Raw genomic sequence first — 23,966 nt, forward strand, 5'->3', positions numbered from 1 at the left:
GCCCATCCAGGCAAGGCCAGTCCCAGGCAGGGTCCACGCTGCAGTTAGTCCCGGTGGGGTCAGTCCCCAGCGGGGTCTGTCACAGATGGCCGGGCTCACCGAGGCTCGCACTGACATGCTGTGACTGCAGCATCGAGTACTGGTTCCGCTGCATGGACCTGGATGGGGACGGCGTGCTGTCCATGTTTGAACTGGAGTACTTCTATGAGGAGCAGTGCCGCAGGCTGGACAGCATGGCCATTGAGGCCCTGCCCTTCGAGGACTGCCTCTGCCAGATGCTGGACCTGGTGAAGCCACAGAACGAAGGTAATGCCCCCAGAGATGGGATACCCCGTGTGAGGGGATGCCCCCTTGCGAGGGAATGTACCGCTGTGAGGGGGACACGTTGTCTGAGGTGGTTCCTCGCTGTGAGCTGTGATGTACCCCCATGTGAGGGGACACCGTCGTGTGAGATGTCCCTGTGTGAGGGGGCACGTAATGTGAGGTGATTTTCCCTCCGCCCCCCACCCATGAGATGTGATGATGTAGTGCCTCCCCGTGTGAGGGGACACATCGTGTGAGGTGATTTCCCCTCCCGCATAAAATGTGATGCTCCCCCTGTGTGAGGGGATGTCCCCGTGTGAGGGGGACACATCGTGTGAGGAGATGTTCCCTGTTTGAGGGGACACGTAATGTGAGGTGATTCTACACCCCCCATGAGATGTGATGATGTGATGCCCCCCCATGTGAGGGGACACATCCTATGAGGTGATTTCCCCTCCCCCATGAAATGTGATGCTTCGTGTGAGGAGATGTCCCCGTATGAGGGGACACATGATGTGAGGTGATCTCCCCCCCATCCCCCGTGGGATGTGATGTGATGCCCCCTCCATGTGAGGGGATGTCCTCCTGTGTGAGGGGACACATCATGTGAGGTGATTTTTTTTCCCCCCATGAGATGTGATGTCCCCCTGTATGAGGGGACACATCGTGTGAGGTGGTTGTCCCCTGTGAGCTGTGATGCCCCATGTGAGATGTCCCCCTTTGTGAGGGGGACACATTATGTGAGGTGACTCCCCCTGGTGAGATACAATGCCCCCACCCCGTGTGAGGAGATACATTGTGTGAGGTGATTCCCCAGTATAAGTTGTAATGCCCCCCCATGTGAGGAGATGTCCCCAGGACATCCCCCTGTGATATTGTTGCCCCCAACTGTGAGGGAAAATCCCCTCTGTGAGATGTGAGGGGCACCCCATGTGAGATGTGTTCATGTGACGGGATGCCCCCCATGTGAGATGTCCCCCTGTGGTACGCCCTCTGTGTAAGGGACACCCCGTGTGACGGGATGTTCTTCCTGTAAGATGGGATGCCTCTATGTGAGGGCACATTTCCCTTGAGTGAGGGGATCCCCCCATATAAGGAGATGTCCTCACGTGAGGTGTGATGCTCTCTGTGTGAGAGACACCTGTGTGAAGGGACGCCCACTCAGGGAATGGCCATCCCTACTCTGAGTTGGTGACAATGGTGAGTGGGGCCTTGGGGAGGCCTGGTACCAACCATGTCACAAGACCCCACCCAGGACTGGGTGAGGTGATGTCCTCATGTGTGACATGAGCACCCTTGTTCACTGGTGGTGGTCACTATTGAGTGTGGACACAACACAGCGTGTCCCGGCTGTCCACCTTCCCCTGCCTCCCTCAGGCCCCGTGTGTCCCCCTCAGCTCTCACCCGTGGTGAGGGCCCTGTCCTGTTGGGTGAGTACACCCGTCCTACCAGGGTCAGGAAGGTGGATGTCCCTGACCCCACGTCTCCCTGCCTCTGCTCCCTGGCTTCCCACCTCAGGGACCTCAAGCCCAAGTTCCTGGTGTGGGGCGGGGCCCTGGGCGCCTGTCCCCTCCTCGCCCAGGATGCCACCTGGGGTCCTCCTGACACCCCTCAGCTGAGAAGCCTGCGTCCAGGGAGAGGCCAGCAGTGGCACAAGGAAGGACCCCAGGACACCTTCCAGGGTCCAAGGGACAGAGGGAGACTTTTGCCAAACTGTGATGCCTTGATTAGTATTGTTTCCATGTCGTGGAATCCTGGTCTTGGGGTATTTATGGTCTTTGTGAGTTCTGGGGCCGCCATGTCCAGGTCCTGCCTAGCGGTGGATTTCCTCCCGCCCCAGCGTCGTGCTCCATGATGTGTGCCTAGGCGCCCCCTGGCGGCCAGAGTTTCTCTCTGTTCCTGTGCTGCGCCTCCACGTCTGTCCTCTGACCCATTCTGGGGCACACAGGCCCCCAGGCCTCTGGTCTGCACTGCTGCCCCACCTAGCCTGCCTGCCCACACCAGGAACTGCCTCGTGCGGGTGCGTTTTATGCCCAGTTGCATCAGAAAATGCAGTATTGTGCCATGTTTTTCAAGGCGCATCATGACGGACATGCACACACGTCAAATGCAGATTTGTGAAAGCTCTCACCCGGGAGTAATCGTGTCTGAACTGTTTCCTCTCCTGCAGGGAAAATCACCCTCCATGACCTGAAGAAGTGTAAACTCGCCAATGTGTTCTTTGATACCTTCTTCAACATCGAGAAATACCTCGACCATGAGCAGAAGGAACAGGTCTCCCTGCTCAGGGTGAGTGTGGTAAGGAGCACGTGGGGTGGCGGCCGCATCCGCGCCGCGTGACACGCCTGTTTCATCTAGGAGAGTGAGAGCGAAGGCCCTGAGCTCTCCGACTGGGAGAAGTACGCTGCCGAGGAGTACGACATCCTGGTGGCTGAGGAGGCTGTGGGAGAGCCCTGGGAGGATGGGTGAGTGTGCGGACGGGACGCAGAGATGGCCGGGAGGGCCACGCGTGCTACGTGGGCAGCGGGCGCCTCCTTTCCCACATCCACCTGACCCCCCCCATGGGCTCGGGCCAGAGACAGTGGCTCGTGGGGGCTGCTCCCCCGCGTGCTTCGGGCATCTGTGATGTTCGGCTGACAAGCATGCGCGGCTGTGAGTAGGGAACCTCGGTGGGGAAGAGAAGGTGGCGGTGGGTGTCCTGAATCCTCAGTGAAAGCCACTCATGCCCGGCGGGGGCCTGTGCACAGGCCTGGCCCGAGGAGCTTCGAGAGGCCCCTTCCCAGGATCACGGGGGCTGCCGATCCAGCCAGGCCAGGTTCCAAGTCTGCAGCCACAGCAGGGCCCCGGGCGTGAGTGCGGGCAGGCCCAGCCCCCTGCCTGTCCTGGTGCCCCTGTGTCCGCCCCTGTCCCAGAAACAGACCCAGAGGTGTCATTGCTCTGCCCCCAAGACCTGGGACCCAGGAGCACCAGCCAAGAGGGCCCGGCGCAGGCTGTGCAGTACGGGCGTTTGAGGCCTGTGGCCCAGGGCCCGGCCTCTCCCCGTCCCCACGCTCACAACCCCCCCCCTGCCAATATGCTTGCTCCCCGCCCCCACATCGTGGCCAACTCCCTTCCGTCTTGACCCTTGGGTCACCCGGGACCCTGGGACGTCTCTTGCCCAGTCAGTGCCTCCCACCAACTGCGGAGGGCGCACACACCACAGAGCTGGGGTCCTGGAGAGCCCGGCTCAGGGGCAAGGACCCGACAGACCCTCATAGCGTCACCGCGGCTGGGAACCTTGTCCTCTTGGTACCTGCTCATGAGGCCAGCGCAGGGAGACAGGCCTTGAGGCCCATTTGCCGCCCATACTCCTCTCCCCCGTGGCTGTGTGCGGGATCGGGGCGGGGGGGGGGGGGGTTGTCCTGCTCCCAGGCCTGTGGCTGGTCCCAGCCCCGCTCCACCCTCCGGGCCTGGGCCTTCAGGCGTGTAAACAGGCCTGTGTTCAAGGGTGGGGGGACTCCAGTGTCTGCACACAGACCCAACGGGCTCGGGTCACACACCTGTTCCCTTTCCCCATCAGGTCACACGCATGTTCCCCGTTCCCATCAGAGGCCACTCAGCCCCCGGGTCAGGGTCACGCAGGGTCAGGCATGTTTCCACATGTGGTTTGTGGTGCAGGAGCGGAGCCCATGGTAGGGCGTCCCCTCTGCCCCTCGCGACGGGCCCTCCATGCAGGAGTTCTCAGTTTGGTGGCCACGGGGCTGCCTGCTCGGGGGTCTTGACCCCCACCCCCAGGAGGGTTTCAAATGGGCAGGGGGCACTTCGAGCATCCCCCGTCCCTCCCCATTCAGACTCTTGGCAGGTGCTGGGCTGGTCTTCATTTGGCATTTGTGGTTTTCCTGGACGTCACAGAAGCGGAACCCCGCCGTCCCCTCGCACAGGCTCTGCCAGCAAAAGGTGTTAGCGAGCCGGGCCTTTCGGTGGGCACGTCGGGCACTCCGTGTCCCCGCTGAGCAGGGTTCCTACTCTGGGTGACCACCTGCCAGGCCACAGATATTCGGTGGCTTCCCCTCTGGTTCTGGGCAGGTGTGAATAGCGCTGCTGTGAACCATTCCCACACTGGCCTTGTGTGAACGCGGGTTCTCACGTCTCTGGGTTCGGTGCCTGAGGCTGCGGGTCACGTGGGGATGCCTGTTTGCCTTCACCAGAACCCACAGCGGCATCCCACGTGGTGGGTGATGGTTCTAGCTGCTCCACATCCTCGTCAGCACGGTCTGCTTGCGGTCATTTACATGTCAGCCCGTCCCTGGCATGCCACCGGGTGTGTCCCCTCGTGGCTGTCAGCGTCCCTGTCCTCGTCGGGCCTCCGTGGTCCCCAGGGGATGTGCCTTGTCTCTGCGCGTTCTCCACGTCGGATCATCCGCTTTCTCACTGAGGTTTTACGGTTCTTCATGGTTCGTCGATACAGGTTCTCTGTCGGATCTGTGGTTTGTTGACTTTTTCTCCAAACTTGTGGCCAACTCCAACTGTTTTCATTGGAATGTGTGTCTTGAGAGAGACGCTGTTCTCATTGATGAAGTGCCAGGTGTCCGTCCATTGGCACCACACGCTGTGTTCTGCTGTCCCGTGTCAGACTCTGCTGCCTCGTCCAGACCCACAGAGCTCTTGTCTGCACGTTTCAGTTCCACGTCCAGGTCTGTGGCCCATCCTGACTTGCGTGGGGCGTGAGGTGAGGGTCCAGGTCCCTGCTCCGCTGCTGCAACACCATCTGGGGCAGAGCCATCGAGGGGCTGGCCATGTTCACGGTGACATGCGTGTGTGCCAGGTCTCCCCAGTGCACTGTGCGTCTGTCCACACACCTCTGCAGCCTGTTCGTACCACCATGGCCTGAGGGAGAGGCCTTCGCTCTCCTTCTCATTCACGGGCGTTCGGGCCACGCGGTGCGTTGCGTTTCCACAGGAGTCATGGAATCTGCCTGTGGGTTTCCTGAAGAGGCCTGCAGGCCTGGTGCCGGGTCTCTGGGCGGGGAGAGTTGGAGAATCGACTCCCTGGCCCCACCGGCTGGCTGTGGGGTGGATTTTGAACCCATCTGCGCTCTTCACCAGCCTCCTGGGCTTGTGTCTGCAGCTCTGTGGTGACGTGGCAACCCCGTGGTCCGATGCTGCCCGCGTTCTTTCTCACGGTCGTGTCGTCGGTTCCTCCGCCTTTACAGCAAGTCTCTAAGGATAAGCTTGTCTGTTCCTACAAGACAGTAGATGGAAAATTCAGTTATTCATTTTCCAAAATCTCACATGGTGTGGAGACGGTGGGCATCTCGAAGATGCCGTGTTTCCTAACCCACAAGCGTGTGTGTCTGCGCATAGTCAGGTATCATGCTTTTCCGCCAGGATTGTGTGGTTTTTGGCACCTGGGTCTTTGTCCTTTGTGACATAAGTGCTTCCTGACGCTTGGTGTTGGGAAGGTAGTTTAAACCTGGAACTTGTGGCTCTCTGTGGAAAACGCACAGCAGTACAGTCTGTCTATCTGTAGTTGGCACTTGTGTTCGATGCACCTGTTGGCTGCAGGAGCGTCTGTATCGGTTCTCTGGGGCTTCGTGCGTGGACAGTCACGTTGCGGGTGAGGAGGACACTTTCACGTTCTCCGCCCGCCCGCCGCGCTTCCTAGAATGTCCGGTACGATGTTGAGTGCCAGTGGGCGTGTGTCCCTGCCTGGTCCCCACCCAGTCTGAGATGCAGAGGGGTCGTCATGGATGTGTCAGATGCCCCTGTGGATACGGGGGATCTTCACAGGTTGGCCCCAGAGAAACCCTACTTGGTCACATCGTCTGATCCCGTTCACAAAGTCGACTCGTGGCCTCTTACCTCGTGGCACCACGTCTCATGCAGGTGTCCAGGTAACGCCGGCCTCCAAGTGTGGGCACAGCTCCTCTTCCCTTGGGGTGGAGGCAATCCGCCAGTGACCCCGCTGGGCCTGAGGCTTCCCCAGGGTGAGTTCACAGCCGTCCGGGGGCTGCTGGCGGTGCCTCGCGGGCTGTGGTGCACGCGAACCCACGCGTGTGAGTGAAAGAGGGGCGCCCTGCCCCCGGGCTGTGGCGGCCGCACCCCTGTGTGCTTACCCACCCGTCCTTGCAGGTACGAAGCCGAGCTCAGCCCTGTGGACCAGAAGCTGAGCTCCCTGAGGTCCCCACTAGCCCAGAGGCCCTTCTTTGAGGCGCCGTCCAGCCTGGGCACCGTCGAGCTGTACGAGTATGCGTGTGAGGACGAGGACCTGCAGCCCTCGTGACCTGCGCCCAGGTCTGGATGCAGAGCTGCTTTCGTGTAAAGAACAAAACCGTTTGATCGTTGAGCTGTCTGTTCTAGAAAATGAAGTGATTTGTATGGGATGATAAATTTTTATTTATTCAACACGGAAGCTGGTGAGATGGTCATTGAGCGTGTGTCCCCGCCTGCCCGGGACCCCTGGCTGGGAGAGGAGATACGCCGGCCCCACCGCCTAGCTCTTGACTGCAGGCGTCTGGAGACTTACCCTCACGGCCGAGCAGCCGCTTGCAGGGGACCCACGTTCTGCTCCAAAGCATCGGCCTCGGGGGCGTGAGCCGCGCACGGACTTCCGGGGCTTGGATGGCCCTGTGTTGTTCTCATGTCGTCAGTCAGGAACATTCCAGGGGCCCCGGTGCCACAGTGGCCCCGGGACCTTCCGTCCACAGGAGCGTCTCCAGGTGCCGCCCCAGCTGCAGCCCTGCACGCGGGGTTTGGGAGGGAGCACCCCTTCGAGCGTACTTACGTTTTCGTGTAAATGTACAAAACGTGTAAAGTTAACTTTTATTTGGTGTGTATAGCAGTTTAAAAATGTTTTACGAGATCACGTTTGTATTTTCAAATAAAGAATTTAAGAATTTTCTCTGACGGGCTCGGCTTGCCCTGCCCACGACACGGCACACGGAGGTCACAATGGGCACAGACGCCAGGCGGGGACGCTACGGGGGGCAGACGGCAGTGTCCCCACGGTAGACTTCACGCAGTGTGCACGGCTCTGGGACACGGGAAGCCCGGCCGAGGGTCCCAGGCCTTGGGGCCCGGAGTGTCCAGCAGGGTGGTCCTCCTGCCCAGACCTGCACGCGGGCCACCCGTGGTCCTGACGCCATGGCCGAGGGCCGTGCTTTCCCACAGCGGCTTCCAGAGTCCTGGAGAGGGCACAGCCAGAGGCACTGGTGTTCCCCCCGCCCCTCGGACGGCAAACCCCCTGGCCCAGGCCTACGCAGGGCTGCAGAGGCCTGAGCTCCCGGGGCGCTCTTGCCTGTGCACGACCGGCAGGAGTCCTCCCCACAGACCGGCCTGGCTGTCCGTGTCCACATGGGGGCGTCCTCCTCCACACAGTGGCCCCGGGAGTTCTGGCGTGGCACCCACACGGGATCTGAGGCGCAGAGTGCCCCACCCTGCGTGTCCAGGGAGGGCGGCCTATGTGCGTTCAGCCCCCGCCCCGAGTCGGGTGCAGCTGGTCTGCCTGAAGTGAGCAGGTGCTGAGCCGACCGCAGGCAGCAGGCCCGTACCTGCCCTGCATCCGGCCCTCAGCACTGGACACCAGGAAACGCCCAATAGCGGGGCCCTGGGCCGGGAAAGGAAGAGCTAGAGCCGCTCCATGTAGGACCACGCCGGACTACAGAGCCAGTACCATGCTCCACGGCGGGGGGCAAAGCTGGTTCCGGAACCTTCCAGCCAAGCACAGCAGTCGCCAGAGGGAAGTCGCAGGCGGGTAGGCACCTGGTGGGTAGGTGGGTGGGTGCGCGGGCACCCCGCGGGGGCCCCAGTCAACGGTCACGTGGCCCTCTCCCCACCTACGGGGCTGGGATGCGCAGGGGCGGATGGTAGGGGTCACCATCATCCGCCTGGAGCCCCCAGGGGCCTGGGTCAGCCGCACCTGGACGCCACTGGCTCCCCAAGCCCAGGAACGCAAGGCAGCAACCGAGGAGGAACGCGGAACTCCTGACGTGAGTCCCAGCGGGGCGTGTGTCCTCTTCTTCAGTCTGATGCCCCCTGGGGACAGAGACACGGACAACCCTCAGGACCCACAGACACGTGGACGGAGACACGGATGGCCCTCAGGACTCAGAGACGTGGACAGAGACACAGCCCTCAGGACACAGAGTCACACACGCATGTGGACAGAGACACAGAGAGCGGTGCACACCGTGGCTCAGGCTGGTTTCCGGTCAGTGTGGGGTGGGCAGTGGACTGGGACCCCCGCCCGCCAGGCCCTGGGAGCAGCAGAGCAGGGCGGGGGATGTGGAATGGGCACAGGGTGCAGCCTTCCCACACTCCTGCCCAGGGCCCCCCGGCTGGCACACTGACTCCACCCCAGGTGTCCGCACGGGGGAGGGGGGTGTGCCCGTGGGGGGGGTGTCCACGCGGGGCTGCCTTGCCATGAGCCTCTGCACCGCTCTGAGGGCCACGTCAGACCCATGGATCCTGGAGGTGTGACTTGGGGGCCGCCAGGCAGGAGCCAACAGAGATGCTGAGGACCCCAGGGCACCCCAAAACCTAGTCCTAAGCCAAGCAGCAGTCCAGAGCATGGGATCACACCCTGCCAGCCTCAGGCCCCTAGCACACCACGTGAGCCTGGAGCGCACGCACCTGGGACGGCTTAGGGGCCTGCCCCACCCCCAGTCTGGCAGCCAGGTGGTCGTCCACACGGCAGACACCTGGTGAGCTGTCGAACGGAGCCCAAATCTCCACACCCGCGCGCCGCCCCCCCCCACCGCCAGGAACATGCAGGCGGACCTGCTCCCACCCCCGCTGGGCAGAGAGGCCACAGCATCACCCAGGAGACCCCATCAGATGGGACGTCCCACCTCTGCACCACCCTGGGATGTGGGGCCCATGGCAGGAAAGGCAGGCCCAGGCCAGCGCCCCCACGTGGTCACCGCCCGGGGCCCAGCCTGCACCGACCTCATGGACGGAGATGCCTTCCACATCCACGTCTTCGTTGGAAGAGTTCTCAGAGTCCTCCGACGACAGGAAGTCAACATCAAAGACGTCCCTGCCAGAGACAAAGGGTGGCCGGTTGCCAGGGAGACGGAGGCAGTGACCCAGCCGCGGCCGGAGGCCCCTGGGAGTGCGAACCCTGCAGGGAACAGGTGTGGACGGCCCTGGGAAAACACAGGACACGCACAGACGTGGACAAGGCACGGTCCCCAGATCGTGGGCAACCAGTGGCACCTCTAACGCCGTCCCATCCCGTTCTGCACTGTGGGCAGTCCTGCTCGGCGCTGGGCAGTGGGGGCAGTCGGCAAGAGCCCCTGGCTACACTCCGGACACGTTCTTACAGGACAGCGCGCTCTGCACATGGGCAGACCAGCCCTGTGCCTGCCTCAGACCCACACCGAGAACCCCCCCCACCAGACCAGCCCCGTCCCTGCCTCAGACCCTCGCGGGGCCCCAGCCCATCACACCAGCCCCGTCCCTGCCTCAGATTCACACCAGGACCCCAACCCATCAGACCAGCAACCTTCACGGCCAACCCAAGGCTCTGCTCTGGAGAAACCCACGAGGATGACCACGAAACCAGGCAGGCAGAGGCCCAACAGGTTGCCCCACTAAGGACAGACCCCTCCACCCCGACCTGGAGGACGACGGCCTCACCTCTTGGACTTCTGGCCCTTGGAGGAGTTTCTCGTCTCTCTGTCCCCTGCGCTGGAGCTGGCCAGGGTGTCTGGTGTCCAGGTGGAGCACGTCCCCACGGGCAGCTCTGCGGTGCCAGGAGCGGTCAGCCACGGGGCCCCCAGGGCCACCCCTCCCAACCCCGGACACCCTCCCCACCTTGGGGCCGCTTGCTGTCTTTGCATATGGCGTCAAACGGGTTGGCAGCGGGCTCCTCCTCCCCCTGGGCCACGTAGTCTGTCCTCATCAGGGACTTGCGGTAGACGAGCATGGGGTTCATGTCCCCCTCCCCAAAGACAGGCACGCCCTCGGGAATGGAGTCCTGGAATTGGGCGAGTCTGTGGGCAAGGGTGGACGTGGCAGGGGGATGTCAGAGGAGACCCGGCAAGATCCCCAGGAACCCATGGGGCCCCCGGTGTCCATCCCCTGCTGGGAGCTAAGGACCATGGAGCCATGCTGGAGGGGTGCCACCCAGTGGCTGCAGGTCCTGCAGCCCAGAGCCAAGCGCCCCCCAGGACCCCAAGCAGGCCCGCGTCAGCCCAGGGAAGGCAGCCCTCAGCAGGGTCGTCCGCATCCGAGAATCCCCTCCCCACAGGGGCTCCCACCCCCGCCCCGTGTCCCCAGGAGCCCGTCCCTGCCCCCACCGCCAGGGGGTCCCGCCTTCCCAGGTCCCCAGCGCACTCACGCAGCTTGTCGCTCGGCTGGCGGGATCTTGCAGGAGAACTCAGCGAGCACAAGCAGGAAGCTGAGGTTGGGGAAGCGCTGCCGAGCCTCCTCTTCAGGCACTGGGGACTCAGAGAAGGCAAAGGCCAGCCCGCGCCTGGGGACAGGGTGTCCAGCGGATGGCAGGGGGGGCGTCAGGTGGGGCTCACATGGGAAGGACGGTATCAGCTGAGGCCCGGGGGAGGGGCGAGGTGCCAGGTGGGGCTCACCTGGGGGAGCGGGGCATGAGGTGAGGCTCATGCGGGGGACAGGGTGCCAGGCAGGGCTCAGACCAGGGGCGGGGGTCAGAGCGGGGAGCACAGCACCAGGCGGGGCTCCAACCAGGGGCGGTAGTCAGAGTCAGGAGCCCGGCGTCAGGCAGGGCTCTGGCCAGGGGCGGGGCAGAGGAGGCGGTGTTGTCAGAGAGCACCCCTCCCCCAGCACACACCTGTGGATCAGGTGGGCAGCGTCCCGGGCGCGGTCAAAGCCGAGGGTGAGCGCAAAGCGGCGGGCCAGCAGCCGGATGGAGTAGAAGGGGCCGCAGATGAACTCGATGGGGTCATAGCCAAGGCCGTACGTGTCCACGTGCTTCTGGAACAGCTGCGGGAGCACAAGGGGCCGTGGGGTCAGGGTCGTCAAAGGCACGTCCCAGGGACTGAGGTTCAAGGACATCCAGAGAAGCCTCCCCTCCACCCCCCCAACCAGCGCCCCCCAGTGGCGAAACTTGCCCATGACACCCACAGAGGACAGGTGCAGGAGGCTCTTCCGCAGAGCCACCCCCAGGTGGGGATGGGGGGAGGGGGCGGGGACCACGCGGCACAGACCACGACCCGCAGCGGGCGGGGGGGTGGGGGCGGCGGGCAGCCTGCAAACGTCCCACGGGCACCCAGACTGCCGCGTCACGTCTACTCAGCGACGGCTCAGTGACCGCTCCTGTGTGTCAGGCTCAAGAGGAAACCAGCGAGGGAGAAGGAGCTCCCGATTTACAGAGAAGTCACACACACACACGGAAGGGGACACGGGGGGTGCGACATGGCCGGGACGTGCCCCCGTTCCACGCTCGCTCTGGGGAATCTGCATCACCTCAACGTCGTACGTGCAGACCCGTTCTATGGGGACGAGGAAGGAGGCCGTTTCCAAAGGAACAAGAAACGGCAGGAAAGAGTCCGACCTAAAGGCAGGCCTCAGTGTGAGGGTCGGGAATGCACACGGCCTCCAGAAACGGGAACGAGAAGCCGTGTTCCAGGAAAACCACGGGGTAGAGACGGCCCAGCAAGTGTCTGCGGAAAGGCCTTGCCCACCGCGCCCACAGGCAGCCCGAGCACGAGGACCGGGACCCACGCTGGCAGAGGGGATGCCAGATCCCGGCCCTTCCTGATACATCCGCGGAGGCTCAACTCCCCAGAGGGAGACGAGACCACGGCAGCCCCGGAGGCTGGCGGGCGGTCGGCTGTGTGGGCCACCGTGGCCCCAGCGTTGAGGACCACAGGCAGTCCTTGCAGAGAACTCAGAGCCAGGTGGGTGGCCCCAGATGCGGTGCACAGAACGGGGACAGACAGTTGAGTTCGAGACCCCGCTGTCGCATGACCCCACACAGCCTCGCGACGTGGACGTGGCCCCTCCTGACACTAGGCGCGGACACGCCCGTCCGAAAGCAGAACAGAGCAGGGAACACACCACCTGTCCAAGTCGTGGTTCCACGGATCTGGGTAAACCAGCCGCCACGGGGATGGAAGAACCAGAGTCACACAGCACACACGCGTGCACACGGTGTCATGACAGACTGACACGGAGAAGACACACGCTCCCCCCTCAGGGGTCAGTGGACGGGGAAGGGGGGGCACCCACCCGGAAGGTCAGTGGACGGGGGAGGGGGGATGCCTACCCTGAGAGTCGGGGGATTGGGGGGACGCCCATCCTGAAGGTCAATGGATGGGGGATGCCCCCCGAGCGTCAGTGGATGGGGGAGGGGGGTACGCAACCACTCTTGACGGTCAGTGGACTGCAAGGGACACCTACCCTGAGGATCAGTGGATGGGGGAGGGGGGAACAACCCCCTGAGGGTCAGTGGATGGGGGATGGGGGACGTCCACCCTGAGGGTCGGGGACACCCCCTGAGTCACTGTCAGGAGACCCGGCTCACCGGGAAAGCCGGCTGTGGTGGACTGAACATCTGTGTCCCCCAGAGTCCACACGTGCAAGCCCGGCCCCCAAGGGGGCTGCTGGGAGGCGGGGCCTTGGGAGGTGGTTGGGAGCAGATGAGGTCGGGATGGCGGGGCCCCCACGGTGGGGTAGCGTTCTCGTAGGTGTGCGGAGAGAGCTTCCTGAGTTCCACCCGTGGCCACGTGAGGACACGGCGGAAGGGGCCCGTCCATGACCCTCTAGAGGTCTCCCCAGAACCTGACCCCACTGGCACCCTGACCTTGGACTGCAGCCTCCAGCAACACGGGAGGAAAAAGGGTCTGACCTGCCAGCCACCCTGTCCGTCCGTCCGTCCGTCCATAGCACGCTGTGACCGCCAGGCCGCCGACATGCACCCATCTCGAGCGGCTGATCACACGGCACGAACGGGTGCAGGACTCCCGAGGAGCGGGCAGTGAGGCGCAGCGGCACCCATGCCTGGTGTGTCCCCAAGGAGGCGCACCCCTCCGGGCCTGGGCGACGCAGGGCGGCCCGGTGCCGCAGGCAGCGGTCGCAGGGCGCCGTCAGACCTTCCGGAACCATCCGCTCACCTGCTGCAGGCACAGAAGCAGGGACAGCGCATTGCGGAGCCTGTCGTTCTGCCTCGTCCTCGTCATGGTCTCCTTGATGATGTCGCCAAAGTGATGGTAGTGCTGCGAGTCCAAGGAAAGGACCGTCACCACGGTGGCCACCGAGGCACAGCCTCCTTACTACGCGTGTTCCCAGATGACAAACTAAGGACGGCCGTGCAGCCCAGACCCACTGTCTGGGTCCCAGGAAGTCCGTGAACGTGGATCCCGCTGTACGCTCAGCACCCACCGGGTCCCATGGCGGGGCCAGGCCCTGGGCCGGCAGGACAGGGCGCATCCCACACGACCTGGGGAAGCTGTGGCCATCGGGCGTCGCAGTCCAGGGGCCCAGCTGCGCCCCCAGCACTGGCTGGGCCCCTCCCTCAGGGGCGCTCCTTCTGTGGGGAAGGCAGGGCCGCCAGGGGAACTGTGGGCCGGGAGCAGGAGCAAGGCCTCTCAGAATCACACCGACCTGCCTGTGCCAGAGCTGAGCCAGCCCGCGGGCGCACAGCCGCAAGAGCCGACCAAATGTCTGACAACACACGGCCGCCGTCATGGCCCCCAGGACCTAGGAGGGTAGACTCAGGGCACAACTGCATAGGAGGGAAGTCCCGGGAGAGGAGAGCACCACCCCAACACACAAGACGCAGGGGAAAACCCAGGCAAGCCTGTCCCTACACCCCATGCCATAAAGCTCAGGACCACGTGAGGTTAAAACGGGAAGAGAAATACCGTCACAAAAATAAAACTCAATTAAAAGGTAATTGAGGGGATGTATTTCCCACAGATAACAAAGGACTAATGTCTTCGTTGTATTACAAGACACCAAAAGAAGGTCTTGAGATGACGATTTCTGAGAAAGGAAGTGACAGTGACTGACAGATGTATCTATTCACCCACCCAGCCATCCATTTGTCTACCCACCCATTGAACCATCCATCTCCCCACCCACCCATTTATCCATCCATCTCCCCATCCACCCATCCACTTATCCATCCACCCATTTATCATCCATCCACCTATCCACCCATCTATTCATGTGTTTACTTACGCACCCATCCATCTACCCATCCACTCATCCACCTATCATCTGCCCATTCATCCATCCATCCACCCATCTATCCATCCACCCACTTATCGACCCAACCACCTATCCACCCATCTAGTCATCTGTTTATCTACCCATCCATCCATCGACCCATGCACTCATCCACCCATCATCCCCCCATTCATTTATCCATCCATCCCCCACCCACCCACCCATTTATCCATCCATTACCTATCCCTTTATTCATCCATCCATTTATCCACCCATCTACCCATCCATCTATTTATCCACCCATCTACCCACCATCCATCTACCCACCCACCCATTAATCCATCCATCTCTCCATCCACCCATCCACCCACCCACCCACCCAGCCACTTATCCATCCACCCACTTATCGACCCAACCACCTATCCACCCATCTAGTCATCTGTTTATCTACCCATCCATCCATCGACCCATGCGCTCATCCATTTACCCATCCATGCATTCATCAAAACTTTTGGGCTTTTGTCAATACCAGGCAGTGATGATAATCACTTGGGATACGTCAACGATCAAAGCCAAAAAGATCAAGTCCCTGCCCTCACAGGGCTTGCATTCAATCTCAGTAGTAATGAAAGCATGAAATTAAAACAGCAGTGCTTCACTGAACGAGACCACCTAGTTTTAAAAGACAAGATGTGTTGTTCTAAATGAAAGTACTCTCTAGGAGTTAGGTTTGGAAAGAGGTGTTAGTGATACAAAAATGCTTATGAGGAACGCCTGGGTGGCTCAGTTGGTGAAGCGTCTGCCTTCAGCTCAGGTCATGATCCCAGGGTCCTGGGATCGAGCCCACATGGGGCTCCTTGCTCAGGGGGGAGCCTGCTTCTCCCTCTGCCTGCTCTGCCTACTGCTCCCCCTGCTTGTGTGCTCTCTCTGACAAATAAAGAAATAAAATCTTAAAAAAAAAAAAGGTTCTAAAAATGCTTATGAGGCACTCACAGGGATGCCGCCCACACGCGCACACAGGTGGGCTGATCCACGGGAGTTGGTGAAGGGAACGGGAGAACGAGTTAATGACAATGAGTCCGTAAATCTGGGTACTTTCCACTCATGTTCTCCGTGCATTTGGAATCTTTTACCCCAATCCTGTGTCTTACACAAGAGAGCAGTGGGCGGGGGAGGGTGAGCTCGGGCCGCGGGGACGGGAGAGCCGGGCAGAGACCTTCAGGTAGAACTGGTAGATGTCAGCGGCCGCGCTCATCTCCAGCACGTTGCAGACAATGAGCTTACAGACCACGGCCAGCATGTTTCTCCTGTGGAACAGCTCATGCAGCTCGTCCGCATCCTCCTCCTTGTAAACTCTGCTGGGACCTGGAGAGACAGCCCACTCTCTGCCATGTCATCCTGCAGCCCCCCCTTGCCACGGGGCAGCCGAGGGGCAGGCAGGGGCATGGCAGGGGCACGACAGGGCACAGCAGGGAGTCCGATGGGTGGGCTCAGGGGTGCCGGCGTCGTCTCCGGGGACCAGTGCCAGGACAGCAGTGGGTCAGAACCACCCCAGGACATGCTGACCCCCAGAGCACAGACCCAGGGCCACACAGGAAGCACCGAGTGCCGCAGGGCCCCTGTGTTTCCAGGTCCTGACCACCCGGTCAGGGCTCCCCCCGACCCTTCTGTGGCAGCATGAACCAGGAAGACAGACGTGTGGGAAATGCAGCTCCAGATTCCAGGGTGCTAGAGCACCCCACAAGGCCCATCCACCTCCCACCCCAAGCCCCCACGGGCCCTCCCGCCCCTGGGCTGCCGCAGGTATCCCCACCCCAAGGTCTCTCCCCCTTCCCTGCTCCAGGCCCCTGGGAGGCTGACCTGCGGCTCCTGTGTCCTCCAGGAACACGTGCTCCCTGACGAAGGTGAGCAGCTTACACTGCAGGACATGATCGGGGACGAAGAACAGTAGCCCCAGGCCCGTGTCCTCCTCGGGGCCCTGGTGGCTCAGGATGAGCAGCAAGTCACAGAGCAGGATGAAGGCCTGAGGGGGTGTGAGGGGGTGGGGGTGAGGGTGCACCGACAGGGACAGGCATCCACCCCACAAGGACAGATCCCGTCTGCTGCCCCCGCAGCCTCCCAGGGCAACCCAGGGATGGGTGAGACCCATAGCACACGGAGGGGTACAGCCCCCGGCCCCTCGAAGACATTCCCCCTCTGAACCCCACCCTGCAAGCTCTGCACCAGAAACACACAACACACAGACGTACAACATACACACCAGAAACAACACACAGTGAGCGGAAATGTCCCCAACATCCAGGCAGGACAGCGGTGCAGGCTAAGGCCGTGGCCAAAGCCCCATGGACAGCAAACCACGGACACATACTTGTGACCGAGGGGGGCGGGGCAGGGGCGGGGTCACAGGACCGAGTCAGTGGCTGGCAAAGGAGACACACGCTCAACCTCCTCAGCCATCGACGGTCAAACGGGAGGTGGGTTTTATCTAAGACGACGGGAGAGGGTCTTTTTAACATTCACACCCGCATCGGAAAAAAGCAGGCAGGTGACTGAGCCTGTAAGGTGGCGGGAAGCAGGGTGGCTGGGTCCGTCATCGTGAAGCCTTTAGAATGGCTTCCCCGGAGACAGGAGATCACCCTGAAGATTTCGTGTACCTCAACCACCAGAGACACGGTGGGCAGGAACTAACACCCAAAGCGTGTCCACCACCACAGCACTGGTAGCCGATGACAGGAGCTTCCGCCAGGCTGGTATAAACGGGCCGTGCGCATGGGCTCCCGTAAACCGGGGCCGTGAGCGTGGGCTCTGGGCTCCCCTCAATGGGGGGGCGTGCACGCGGGCTCTGCACTCCCGTCACTGGGGGGGGGGGGGAGAGGCATGCACATGGGTTCCCATAAATCGGAGTGTGCAAAGGCATGCACACCACTTCATATAAATGAGATGCTCCCACGACTTTACACTGTTTGAGGACAAATGTCACCCCACGAGACACACACTGAGAGGAGAAAACAGCATCCCATGAAACACTGAGTGCCCTGATCATCACAAGCACACGTGCCCGGGCGTCTCTAACGCCCCTCCTCTTGCTCGGCCAGCCCTGGGATCACCCGGTGAGCACGGAGAGGGACACGCACCTTCTCGCTCAGCACCTTGCTCTGGTGGTTCAGGTACACGCGGCAGACCAGGCAGAACTTCATCAGCCTTTTCCTCAAGTCCAGGAGCACCTCCTGCCAGCGAGCAGCCAGCGTGCAGGTGCCTCCCGTCAGGTGAACCCGTGAGCGAGCTCGCCAGGTACCTGCCCGCCTCAGGTGAGCCAGCGCGTCAGGTGCATCCCAACCCAGATTAACCCTCACGTCCACCCTCCGTCCTCCATTTCCCAACCTCCCCCCACATCCCTCTCCCCCACGTGTACCCCCACATCCCCCTTCCCCCATCTCCCTCCCCCTCCCCTCCCCCATCTTTACGCCCATATCCCCTCCCCCATCCCCCCTCCCTGTATCTCCGTGGTCCCCCACACCATATTCTGCCCCCACTGGCCCACACTACATCCCAAGGAACTCAGGCCTGCAGGTTTCCAGGAAACCATAAGTATAGCCCCAAAGTGTGGTTGGCTTCAAACTAAGGGACGGGCCAGCAGCCAAGGACAAGGGTCTCACCCAGCGCACACAGAAGCAGGTACTCAGAGATCACCTGAGCCTCACTCCGCATGGCAGGTGGACAGGCTGCATGGCGGTGTCGGCCATGACCCAAAGTCAGCTCTCATGTCAGAGTCCAGGAGCCCTGGCCGGACCCCGGGAGGATGGATGCAGCCAGTGGTGGGGGCGGACGCCTGTCAAAGCGGCAATGACGGCCCTGTCCCCCTCCATCTTCCCCTCCTCCCAGACTACTGCAGGCCACACCTGACCTCCTCCGCGCCCCTCACCCACCTGGGGCGGCAGCCGGTCCGTGGCTGCGACAATCTGCCACAGGAGCGCATAGTAGGTGCACTGGAGCGCACAGTGGACAACCTGTGGGGCGCGGAGCCTGTCATGGAGTTGGGGATGTGGATGGGACACCCACCCTGGGAATATTCCTTAGCAGGGGACCCTGAGACCTCACCCAGTACCTGCCCCTCTCCCCTCAGGACCCTCCCCCCATGCTTCCCTCCCCTCAGGACGCTTCTCTCCTCTTAGAACCCGTCCCCCCTGCCCCCAACAAGGACCCACCCCTCACGCCCTCCGCCCTCACCTCAGTGGGCAGGCTGCCCTGGTGCCTCCGGAAAGTCAGCAGGCTATCCATCTTCTCGTACAGGTTCCAGCTGCTCAGGTCGTGTGCGCTGGCCAGAGACGCACACAAGGAGTTTTAGGGCCCAGCCCCATCAGGAGCTCCAACATCCCCCAGGTGGGCCGTGAACACTGGTCAGTAGGCCCTGGAGCTGAGGGATCACTTCCTGGCCGGCTGAGGGGCCACCCACCCCAGATGGCTGAGCTGGGCTCCCTCCGGTACGACGTCCAGCACCTGCTTGGTGAGGCAGTCCCTGCTCCTGGGAACACGGCTTGGGGCCCCAGGTGGGCAGGATGGGCTCCCAGGTGCCCCAGAGCCACCGGGCACACCACAGGACAGCCCCCAAAGGTCCGAGCGCTCCCTGCCTCACCTGGGATACGGGGACGTTTGTCAGAGTAAGGCAGCAGGCACATGGCTTGGGGGTCATGTGTGTCCCCCCCGAGGGAACCGGCCGCGCGTCGCCCCGCTCACCTGTAGAAGGCAGCCAGTCTCCGCAGCGTGGAGCAGATCCGCCCCATCTCACCGTGTCCAAGGAACAGGCCCTGTCTCTACACAACGGGGAGAGAGCAGAGGGGGTGGTGACGGGACAGGCACTTTCCAGGGGGGGGGGGGGGGGCTTCCCCGGGATGCCAGACCAGCTTCGAGCCAGGCCTGCGCTCCTGCCTGCTCTGTCCCCCAGTTTCCGGAAGGCAGCTCTTTAAAATCTCAAAAAGGGCAACAGTGCCCCAGGCCATTCTGTGTCCAGCTCTGAAGGAAATGAGAGGGAGCAGAGGACACCCCCAAAGACGCGTAGGCTGCCGACGACGAGGACAGTCAGGGTCTGAGATCGACCATCTCTGTGCACTTCCCTCACATCCCCGTCAAGAATGCATGACAGGGAACACGTTTCTCACTTTACAGCTGAGAGAACACACGGAGAAGCGTGTCGCTGACCTCGAGCTCCCCACATTCGTGGCAGGCCCTGGGCTGGGGGATATGCAAGCGCAACCTGAAGTCCTGCTTGTGGAAATAAGCGGGACCTCACAAGGAAAGTGCCTGAAGCAGGGCCAGACACCTGGCCTTCAGCCTGTCTGTGTCAATAAAGTTTTATTGGAACACGGCCCCAGTGACATGTTGTCTCCAGTGCTCTCGTACTACCACCCGAGAACAGGTTTACCCGCTCAGCCAAAAAATGTTTATGATGTGGCTCTTTACAGAAACCATCTGCCCGCCAAGTGTAGACAGGCCAGTGCCTCTGTCAGGGCGTGTTTTCTGGGGGCTTACAGGGCTCCTGCGGAGAATAACGGAATACTTTGTTACCAGCCCCCACACGTTCCCACACCCGTCATAGATGCAGCAGGAACAGTCGGGGCTCAAACGGAGAACCCACCCTGTGTCCCCAGAGACCAAGAGCCGGTCCCCCAGGTACACGCTGGCGAGTTCACGGAGCTGACCCCGGACAGGTGCCCAGCTTTTCGAAACGTCAACAGAACAGAAAGGATTGAGCCTAAGCATCTTCGATCAGCACGTCCTCCCTACCGCCGTGGATTTCTCCACACCCTTCACGACACACTCCATACCCACACCTACACCCAACATGCACACCACCCACATCACACACCCCACTCCCCCAAACACCCCCACAGCCAGCACCTCATTTTGGATGAACACGTCCAGCAGTGGGGTCAGCACGTCCACCAGCATGTCCACCAGCCGGCTGCAGGCAGGGGCAGCCTGGCAGTGGGCAGAGCCCCCTTCATCACAGTAGGTGCCGTAGGCGCGGGCACAGGCCTCCAGCACCGCCACGTCCGAGTGCCGCTGCACCAGGCAGTCCAGCTCTAGCAGGGCTGCGTCCAGGTACTGCGCAAGGCGGTGGGGGAGGGGGGCCGGCGGGGGGGGGGGACAAAGGACCGGTCAGGGGATTACAGCACGGGGTGGAGAGAAAAGGTCAGGGGGTCGGGAGGTCGAGGGGGAAACTGCCAGTGGAAAGTTCAGGAGATCAGCGAGGAGGTCAGGGGGTTGAGGGGGAAGGCCAGGGGTTCATGGGCTAAGAAGAAAGGTCAGGAGGTCAAGGAGGAAAGGTCCGAGGTCATACGGGGAACCGTCAGGGGTCACAGGGTTGAGGGCAGATAAAGGGTCAGGGAGAAGATCAGGGGTCGGGTGGGGGGGAGGCCAGGGGATCACAGGGTTCAGGGAAAGGTCAGGGATGGAGCAGAAGGTCACGAGGTTTGGAAGAAGGTCAGCGGCTAAAAGGGCCAGCTGGAGCGCAGGGAGGGGGGCATGCGGCCAAGAGAAGAAAGTCACAGGAGTTGCAAGCATAGGGGTCTTGACTCTGCCACAAGAGTGGGTGATGGCGGGCCCCTGCAGTGTGGACAGGGAGGAGGAAAGCAGCGCCCCCCGCGAAACTCCAGGGAGAAGGGACGTGGCCCCCATGCCGGGACCCAGATGGGGTGGGGGGCGTGGACCCACAGAAGGGGGGGATGTGGACCCAGAGGAGAGTGGGACGCGACCCCAGTGCAGGGGCATGGACCCTGAGGAGGAGGAATGTGCCCTCTGCCCCGCGTGGAACTCCAGGGAGAAGAGACGTGGCCCCATCCCTTGGAGCCAGACAAGCGGGGTGTGGACCTTAGAAGCAGGGCTGTGGCCCCCAGGCATGGAGCTCAGGGAGAAGGAACGGAATCCTAGGACGTACCGAGCCCAGGCCGTCCATGTCGTACACGTCCAGGTTGCAATACTGTGGGATCTGCAGGAGGGGGGTCACCTTCTCTTTGTCTGCTGCAAACTGCCCAGAGAGGAGGCGTGAAGTGGAGCCTCGCCAGCCTCCCCTCGCTTCTGCCGCCTCCTGGCCTGCCCTGGAGCTCCCCCAGCCTCCCTGGGCTCTCGGCCTGGGGCCCTTCCCCACTTGGCACCTTGGAGAGCAGCCGGGGCAGCACCTTGACAAAGTGTCGGCTCATGTTGGCATGCTCGCGGCAGCGGCGGGTCCCGTCCACCTCCCTGGCCGCCTGCAGGCAGAGCATGCGTGGCCTGAGCCCATGACGGAGCCACGAGGGTCCCACGGTGGCCCTGGGACCTCCTCGCACAGCACCAGGTCACACCCAGCCAGAGCTGCCCCCAGATCAAGGACAAAGCTTCGACGGCTACTCTGCTGTTTTGTTTCCAATCGAGTGCTTCCCATGCAGGGACGCCATCAAGAACTGAGCTGTCTCCCCCAAGTTCACACCTTACGGTGGGCCCTAATCCAGTAGGACTGGTGTCACAAAACCGAGGGCCCAGAACCAGACACGTGCACAGAGCGGAAAATGACAGCCACGTGAGGACGGAGGCAGACACGAGAGGGACTCGACCACAAGCCCAGGGACACCTGGGGCCCCAGAAGCTGCAAGAGGCAGGGAGGACCCTTCCCAGGAATCTCAGGAGGGAGCATAGCGCCGCCCCGCCTGGATCTCAGCGGTTCTGCCCCGCCTGGATCTGACTTCTGGTCTGCAAAGCTGGGGCAGAACGCATAATTCCTGTGGTTTTAGGTCCCCCGGGGTACGATCTTTTGTCCCAACAGCGCCAGAGGCTCCAACAGAGGCAATTCAAAGGCTGGCTGACCAACTGCACGTCCTCAGAGCGTGCGCACGGCACAGGGAGGACTGTGGAGTGCCCTCCCCGGGGAGGCCGACGGCAGACACAGGAAGCAGGTGGCAGAGGGCTTGGCGGCCGGCAGGAGGGGTGGGCGGCAGCTGCGAAGCACGGCCAGCAAGACCTACCTGGGTGGCCAAGAGCCCTGCCCGCGGGGCCCACGGCCAAGTGAGCAGCCAGGGCGGCAAGCACAAGGCGGAAGCAGCAGAAAGCGGAGCCCAGGGCCAGGCGGGCGGGGGCGCTGCGTGGCCGAGGTGGGAGCGGGCACCCACAGAGCCCCAGCACGAGAGCCCCAGCGGAGCGGTCAGCACAGGGGACGAAGCGCATCCACGTGGGGGCGGGGGTGGCACTGACTTTCTTGCCCAGTCGGCGGCCAGCAGGTGGGCGGCCCTCTGCAGCCTGTCGCACAGCGGCCACGAGCATCTCAATGAGCACTCTTTCCTGCTGACTCGTCAGTGCTGCGGGGAGACAGTGGCCAGCTCAGCCCACTCGGACCCTCACCGGACACGGAATGCTCTGCAGTGGTGCGCTGCCCTGAGAGGCCTCGGTGGCCCAGCGTGGGCTCAGGGCACGTGGGGAGCGCGGCTGGGCTCCTGGGCACAACAGCGCCCCAACACAGCTCACGGACTCAGTGATGAGCAAACGATGGCAACCAGGCCCAGCCCTTTGCTCAGACTGCACGCAAAGCGAACCACTGTCGCCCGTTCACTGCAACGTGGGCTCCGCTGCACACATCCCTGGGCCGGGGCAGACACATGTGTTCCCATGACAACACCTGACAATACCTACAACCGCACACGGGCTCCCCTGGCATCGGCCCCGTATCCGGGGACACGGGTCTAAACCCATCCAGATGCGGGGACAGTCTGTCCACTGGCTGTTCTGCGGTGACTTTCACTCCTCAAATTCACACCTACCCAGAATCTCAGAATGTGAGCTTGTGGGGAAATCAGATCTTTGCCGATGGGATGAACTGAAAGATCTGAGATGAGCTCAACCTGGAGCAGGGTGGCCCTAAATCCAATGACAGGTGTCCTTGTAAGAGACAGAAAACGAGACACAGACACAGAGGAGAAGCCACGTGAGGACGGAGGAAGAGACGGGAGGGACGCGGCCACCAGCCCAGGGACGCCTGGAGCCCCAGGAGCTGGAAGAGGCAGGAAGGACCCTCCCCTGGGGCCTCTGGAGGGAGCACAACCCTGCCCCGCCTGGACCTCAGACTCTATCTCCACAGCTGGGAGGGGCTGGATTCTTGTTTTAAGCCACCAGGTTTGAGGTAATTTGTCACAGCCGCTCTGAGAACCTCGCACGTGGATCCTCCTGTCCAGCGTCCCACATCCTAGAGTTGGTTGCCCCTACGAGCCCAGGTACAGCCAAGGTTCATACACAGAGTCCATAAGAACAGAGGCCACGCAGCGGGGCCCCAGAAATTCGGGTCGGAGTAAAGGAGACGTCCTCACGATAAAGAAACGGGCCCCTCCGGTGGCCCCAGGGAGCATGGTTGAGGCTGCTGGTCCCGCCAGGAATGAGACGGGCCTGGAGGTCTGATATGTGGCCCTGGGACCCCTGGCTATTACCAAAGGACACCTGTGTCTGAAGCGGGGGGTCGGGGAGAGGGGGGTCTTAGAGGGGCGGGGCCTCGGCCGCAGCTCGGGGGGACAGTGTCAGAGG

At 62.3% G+C, this 23,966-nt stretch overlaps 2 protein-coding genes across 5 annotated transcripts in view; one reads left to right on the forward strand and one right to left on the reverse strand.

Annotated features, from left to right (window-relative positions):
- PPP2R3B (protein phosphatase 2 regulatory subunit B''beta) overlaps positions 1–6,945 on the forward strand; it is a 55,763-nt gene extending 48,818 nt beyond the window's left edge. For 2 of the 3 annotated variants that reach the window (XM_027607963.2, XM_027607966.2), the window contains exons 10-13: positions 131–306; positions 2,474–2,592; positions 2,662–2,768; positions 6,414–6,945. In XM_027607963.2, the coding sequence (XP_027463764.1) occupies positions 131–306; positions 2,474–2,592; positions 2,662–2,768; positions 6,414–6,564 (553 nt within the window). In that variant the 3' untranslated portion in view covers positions 6,565–6,945. Of the gene's footprint in view, positions 1–130; positions 307–2,473; positions 2,593–2,661; positions 2,769–6,167; positions 6,269–6,413 lie in introns of all 3 variants that reach the window. The other variant, XM_027607965.2, reaches the window with a different exon arrangement.
- Positions 6,946–7,091: 146 nt separating this feature from the next.
- Positions 7,092–23,966, reverse strand: part of LOC113931195 (cohesin subunit SA-2-like) — a 54,370-nt gene continuing 37,495 nt past the window's right edge. For both annotated transcript variants that reach the window (XM_035725503.1, XM_035725502.1), the window contains 17 exons: positions 22,650–22,753; positions 21,581–21,673; positions 21,364–21,453; positions 20,325–20,531; positions 19,164–19,240; positions 18,657–18,744; positions 18,356–18,436; positions 17,564–17,656; positions 16,290–16,452; positions 15,646–15,794; positions 13,373–13,474; positions 11,089–11,240; positions 10,624–10,758; positions 10,098–10,276; positions 9,921–10,026; positions 9,228–9,318; positions 7,092–8,315 (listed from right to left, as the gene is read on the reverse strand). In XM_035725503.1, coding sequence (XP_035581396.1) covers positions 8,301–8,315; positions 9,228–9,318; positions 9,921–10,026; positions 10,098–10,276; positions 10,624–10,758; positions 11,089–11,240; positions 13,373–13,474; positions 15,646–15,794; positions 16,290–16,452; positions 17,564–17,656; positions 18,356–18,436; positions 18,657–18,744; positions 19,164–19,240; positions 20,325–20,531; positions 21,364–21,453; positions 21,581–21,673; positions 22,650–22,753 — 1,925 coding nt within the window. In that variant the 3' untranslated portion in view covers positions 7,092–8,300. The remainder of the gene's footprint in view (positions 8,316–9,227; positions 9,319–9,920; positions 10,027–10,097; positions 10,277–10,623; positions 10,759–11,088; positions 11,241–13,372; positions 13,475–15,645; positions 15,795–16,289; positions 16,453–17,563; positions 17,657–18,355; positions 18,437–18,656; positions 18,745–19,163; positions 19,241–20,324; positions 20,532–21,363; positions 21,454–21,580; positions 21,674–22,649; positions 22,754–23,966) is intronic.

The sequence above is a fragment of the Zalophus californianus genome, chromosome X (assembly GCF_009762305.2).
Source record: "Zalophus californianus isolate mZalCal1 chromosome X, mZalCal1.pri.v2, whole genome shotgun sequence".
Classification (NCBI taxonomy): domain Eukaryota; kingdom Metazoa; phylum Chordata; class Mammalia; order Carnivora; family Otariidae; genus Zalophus; species Zalophus californianus.